This window comes from Arachis ipaensis, chromosome B01 (genome assembly GCF_000816755.2).
Source record: "Arachis ipaensis cultivar K30076 chromosome B01, Araip1.1, whole genome shotgun sequence".
Taxonomy (NCBI): domain Eukaryota; kingdom Viridiplantae; phylum Streptophyta; class Magnoliopsida; order Fabales; family Fabaceae; genus Arachis; species Arachis ipaensis.
The window spans coordinates 124,235,726-124,241,786 of NC_029785.2; the positions used below are offsets into that span (position 1 = coordinate 124,235,726).

The 6,061-nt window shown below is 35.1% G+C and overlaps 1 protein-coding gene across 1 annotated transcript; it reads right to left on the reverse strand.

Annotated features, from left to right (window-relative positions):
• Window positions 278-1,677, reverse strand: LOC107619596 (zinc-finger homeodomain protein 4). Its single transcript, XM_016321895.2, is given in 2 exon segments — window positions 278-737; window positions 740-1,677. Coding segments are annotated over 2 exon segments (732 nt in total). The 5' UTR covers window positions 1,356-1,677; the 3' UTR covers window positions 278-621.

The window sequence follows — 6,061 nt, forward strand, 5'->3', positions numbered from 1 at the left end:
AAAACAATCAAATATTAATGAGTAGATGTCAGGGTAATTTAGTGTTTTTACATACACTCTACAAGTACATATTAGCTAGGGAAAGTTTATATTTATCATCACAATGCAAGCTTATCCTGAGGAAAATCTTCACCTAAATAACGAAATTATTATTTCTTACTTATCCAATAATTTGTTCATGGCTTTATTATTAAGACTTGTGATATATATAGTTAATAACTAGCAGAAACAGTAGTAGCATTAGATAGTATAAGCTAAGGTAGGTGAAACATATGAAAAGTAGTAATAAGCAAATTAATTAAAGGCCCTGTATATATAAATAAATCTTGTTTAATAAACGCACACACTATCTCATCCATCAGGCTCTAATAATATTAACTCCATGTATGCCTTCATCACCTAATAACAAGGGGATTTGATGAGGACATAAACAAATTAAAATACCACCCAGAAACAGTAGAAGAAATTAAATTCCTAAACTAGACATACATGATGAGAACGATAACAGAATAACTAAGGATGTTATTTTAAATATTATAATATTTAAGAGACGTAGTAGTAGTAGTAGTAGAAGTAGAATATAGAGTTAATTATAATAGAAGGAGAAGGGTTAAGAAAGAATTAAGTAGAAGAGGATGGGGGAATGATGAGAAGGTTTTTTTTAGCGAGGTTGTGTTTATTGTTATGCATCCAAACCTTGAGGACTCTGCGTTTGACTCCAATCTCGTTGCAGTCTTCACCCGCTCGTCCTGCTCGTCCGAGTGCTCCGACGACGGCATGGGGCCTATGTTGTAGGGCATTATCATCTGCGCCGGGGGCACCGTTCTCGACGGAAGGATGTTACCGCCGCCAGCAGTAGGGTAACCGAGATGATGATGATGGTGCATGTTCTTGTGAAGGAACTTTCTAGAAGCGGCGAGGTGCCTGGTGGCGGTGTTGAAGTGGTGGTGGTGGTACTCCAGCAAGGGCGGGGGTGGGGCTGAAGGCTCGCCTTGGATTTCCTTTCGGTGGAAGTTTCTGTGGCAGCGGCAGGCGGAGCAGGTGAGGGCTTCCATGGTGCCGTGGTCTCCGCTTGGCATGAACTCGCCACAACCGTCGGTGGCATTTCCTCCCATGGCGGCGGCATGGTTCTTGAGGCACTCTCTGTACCTGACGAGCGGCACCACCACCTCCTCCTCCTCTTCCTCCTCCTGCTTGCTATTGTAGGGTCCATTGTCGAGCGGGTGCATAGAGGAGCCATTGGAAGGGTTTTGGGTGTGGTGAATGTTGATGTGGGCGCCATGGCCATTGCCACCATAATTGGCGGTGGTGTTTACTGCGATTGGTATATCTCCTTCTTGACTCGAAAGTTCCATTCTGTTTTTTCAAACCCTATATACTATCTATGTTTGAAAAGCAAAGCCAAGAAACACATCCACTGAAGAGAGAGGTAGAATAATCCAGTGTTTTGCCCTAATTAGCTAGCTTGTTAATTAACTAAGGCAGAAGAAGAAGAAGAGAGGAAATTAAAGAGGAGGAATGAGAATTTAGGGCATGGGAATGAACTACTAGCGATGATGCATGAGATACACACTAGTTGAAGAGGATTTGAAAAATGGAGAAGTAATGGATGGAGGTTGGTTTGATAGTGAAGCAGTAAAGCAAGAGCTTATAGAAAGAGAGAGAAAGAGAGAGACGAAAATAATTTTATTTTTGTATTTCAATTAACAACCAAATCAAATTTCTCTTCTTACAAATCCATACTTTTAACACACACATCCAACTCCTTCTCATATTCATTTTTTTTTTCTTTATATCTCTATCTATCCCTATATTTTGTACAGTTACATGTCTATAACGATTATGTGTGTGTTTGAATTGGTGTTTATTAAACTACAACTTAAATGAACATAATTTTATAGAATTTATTTTGAAAAGAAGTAAATTTGTGCTCATCCTTGAGTGTGAAAAAAAAATGATGGATTATATTTTTATAATATTAGAAAGACAAAAAAATAGTTATAATTTGTCTTATTTAATATTTATTAATTATAGTAGTAATTAATAAATTTTAAATAAATAAAATAAATTTAACTAATTTTAGCTAAATTTTTTTATTATCAAATATTTTTATTCTAGGTCAGTGTATTAAAATAAAGATGATAATAAATTAGTAACATATATATATATAGTACTAGTACACGTAGCAGAGGTGATATAATTAGCTAGGGTTGTTTTGGGTGATAGTGGGAATCTTTCTTCACGCGCCAGCATTACTGGTAAGGGAAAACTAATTAAAACACTATAACTAAATCATTGTTTGTTGCTGTGTGCAATTGCTTCTTGTGGTGTTGTGTCGAGAAATAGTTTGCTCAACATGTCAATGATGTCCCTTTGGAATACAACCAGCAACTGAATTTCATTCAGATTTAGCACATGTGAGAGAGAAATATAACCACACCTATAAGCTAGCTATGCTACACACAAAGACAATAAAAACATGCTTACTTAGTTCTTCTTTAATTTCAATAATATTACACAATTAATTAATAAACATCAATAACATTTTTATTATAAAGATGGTGGTAAAAAAAGGGTTACCAGGACGTCACGGCTGCTCTGTAAAGCTGGTATTTACACATTCTACTGGGAAGTTGGAAAAGGATTCCCTCTTTTCTTTTTTGTTAATTTATTTGTTTATAATAATAATAATAATAATTGATCGCAATCGCTTTATTCTTTTATTATCCTTACCTTTATTCCAGTTTCTACGCCACATTTAATTAAGACTACTTTATATCCATCTTTGAGAGTTTTGTTTTTATCTCGGTTGTCTCTTGTTCTAGTAATTCTGCATGAATATTACTTTTTCTTTGTTACTTTTTTTTTCTTCTTTTTTGTCTCGGACAAAATTATGCTCTGTTTCTTTTCTCTTTTTGTAATTTGTCAAGAGCTGCTCCAAACGTATGATGCACTTAAAGAGGCCACACACACTTTTATTTTTTGGTTGTCAGATTTATTAATAATATCAAATGCTAATGAAGATGTTAATTAAGGAGACTTTACAATTTGGATTTGAGATTAGTGAGAAACGAGAAGGGAAGAGTGGTGGTGGGAAGAAGGGTCCACAGGAATAAATAGTGTTGATGACAGATGAGATGGGATCACAATTTTCAAGATGCTTCTTCAATTCATTCATTCATTCATTCAGAGCCCCCCAATGCAATTGCGTAATTGTGTTTGTGTATTCTCTTTCTCTCTGATGTCGCTTTTTCTTTTGGGAAAACCACATATATAACATACATATGATATGCCCAGACCCATTACCCATTAGCTAATTATTACTAATATTTTTTTATATATATAATATTTCATCTCATGTTTTGTCATGTAACTTATTACTCACACAAGCACAAACACGTTTCACTTTCACCCATACCATACCGTATAGTACTATTGCTACTGTGCATATTTTAGAATGCATAGTAATCTATGTGTGTTTGAAACTAGTTTACAGTAATCTATTTGGATGATTCAATATTTGTGTATATCGAGAATAAGTGATGATAACTACTTTGATTTCTACAAATCCATAAACTCATTTATATTCTTTAGAGGTGCATTGTTTTGAACTTTTAATGCATCACTTGCTTGTACACTTATTAGTTTAGGAAAAGTATATAGTGAATAACGTAAAGAATGGTTAAAAAAAAAGTAAAATTAATTTTAAATTTCAGATTCTTAATTAATTAATTATTATCAGATTTTAAAATTTAAAAATTTAGGATTAGCACCCATAAACACATTTACACTACGTACGGTTCTCCCATCCCACTAGGATTAGTATCTAAATATATTTAGATTACGTATGGTTATTCTTAATCCCACAATAACTATAATTTCGATGTTCGTACTAGTCTCTCTTAAATCTACCACCATATCCCACCGTGGTCGCCAGAGACAACCGTTTAGACGCAGAAGAACACCGGCGCCTTCCTCACTGTCGCATAAGTTTTTTTCCCAACCCTTCTCAGTGTCGCCATTTTGTACCCCACCAGCTCTCCTCACCGGCGTCGATCTCTCCCTCAACGCTCATCATCATCGCAGCCGAGCTCTTGACGCCGTCGCTGCGTCGACCACCAGCCTCGCTCATCGTCGTTGTCCGGCCAGGTTGCTGCTGTCGGCTGCAGCCGCGTGAGTTATGCCACCGAACGCGTTTTCCATGCGCTGCTGCGGCTATCTCGTGTTCTACGGGCATCGCTGCTGCTGCCTCGCGATTCTTGGGTGGCGCTGCTAGCCTGCTACTGTTTCGTTGCCATCCTCCTTCTGCCGCCGTGATTCATCCTTTTCTTCTTCCTCTTCTTCTTTTTCTTTTTAGAATGTGATTCGTATTAAGAACAAACATTCCATTTGTATGAAAAATAAACATCTTGTTTGTAGGAAAAATAAACATCTGAATTAGATTTAAATAGATACAATGAAAATTTGCTAGATGTTTATTTTACTAGGTATATGGATGCTTATTTTTATTCTAAACTGACGTTCTTGATAGAGAAGAAACTCGACGGCGTTGAGGTTGGCTGGTGAGGAAGGGACCGACGGCGCAATGAGGGTTTGGGGAGGGGTATGCGGCGGTAAAAAAGTTAGAAAGTAAATGGTTAAAATGTAAAAGGTGAAAGTAGGATTTTTGAAAGGATAATTTGTGATGGAAAAATATTAAAAATAAAAAATAATTATTAAAAATAATAAATTTTAATATTTTTTAAATATACAATTTAATTTTTTTGTATTATATACTTGACATAATTGTTAAGTTTATGTTGCAAAATAGAGCATATAATTACATCCCAAAAAAAGAAAGGAACGACTCATCAAGAAATTACTAAGATGAAAGGAACACAATAAGTCTATCAGTCTGCCAGAAGATTATATTAGAGGATTTAATTAATTTAGTTACAATTGTTTGATGTAAAAGTGTTTCCTTTATAACCATGTAAAACAGCTACACTCATGCGTATAGTATATATAATTATATATAGTATAGCCTGGCTAGCAAAAGGGGCTTTAATTGGAATTTGGTAAATCCAGAGAACATTATTATATATCTATTGTTTTGTTACATCATTGAAGATTCAAAGGTTAGTGTTGATTACCTGCTATATATATTGTGCTTTTCTTTTTGCAAGCGGACAAGAAATGAAAGGAATATTACATGAAAGATCAGAGTAGATGTTCCCAATGAAAAGCTAAAACTTTTTTAGCTTACATTGATTAAAAAGCAAATTATTCAGTGACCAAATAAACAAGAAAAGTAAATTCTATTCTTGGTCAACTAGATTTGATCCTCATGATACATAATTTGTAGTTTGCTTTCTTTTCCATAAGATGCTCAACTTTGTTGCTAATTATGTATATATACTATCACCAACCCGTTTTCCTAGGTGCCCTTGTCTTAGGAAACCGATGGTACCTTTATTAGGCCAATCATTTTCCATTAACGAATCAGATTAGCTTGTTAGATTGGATTGGTTCCATCCTCCTTTAATTTAATTTGGATGATTTGGTTTCGACATGCTTGTCATCATGAAGACAAGCAGCGAAATAATTCGTTTCCTTATAAAAAGCTACTAACACATGTGTTTTATTATCATATATACACCTGTGTTTGCACATTTGGAGGCCAAGGTTTATGTTTTGCATTATTTAATAGTCACAATAACTTTGGTTTTATGGAGTTTGTACGGTAAGGAAGTCGGGTTTAATTTTCTTGCAGAAAAGGACAAATAGGTCCTTAATTTTTTGTCCCGCAGACATTTTTGTTTCTGACCATTGAAAAATATTTTTAAGTCCCTGACCTTCATAAAATTTGGACGGATCAGTCCCTCCGTCCAAATGCCTCCGTCAGGGACTGATCTGTCCAAGTTTTGTGAAGGTCAGAGACTTAAAAGTATTTTTTAATGGTCAAGGATGAAAATATCCGCAGGACAAAATGTTAGAAACCTATTTGTCCTTTTCTCATTTTCTTGCTGACAGAAAAAGAATTAACAGTTATTTAGCTATTATGTATCTCTTTAAATTACAT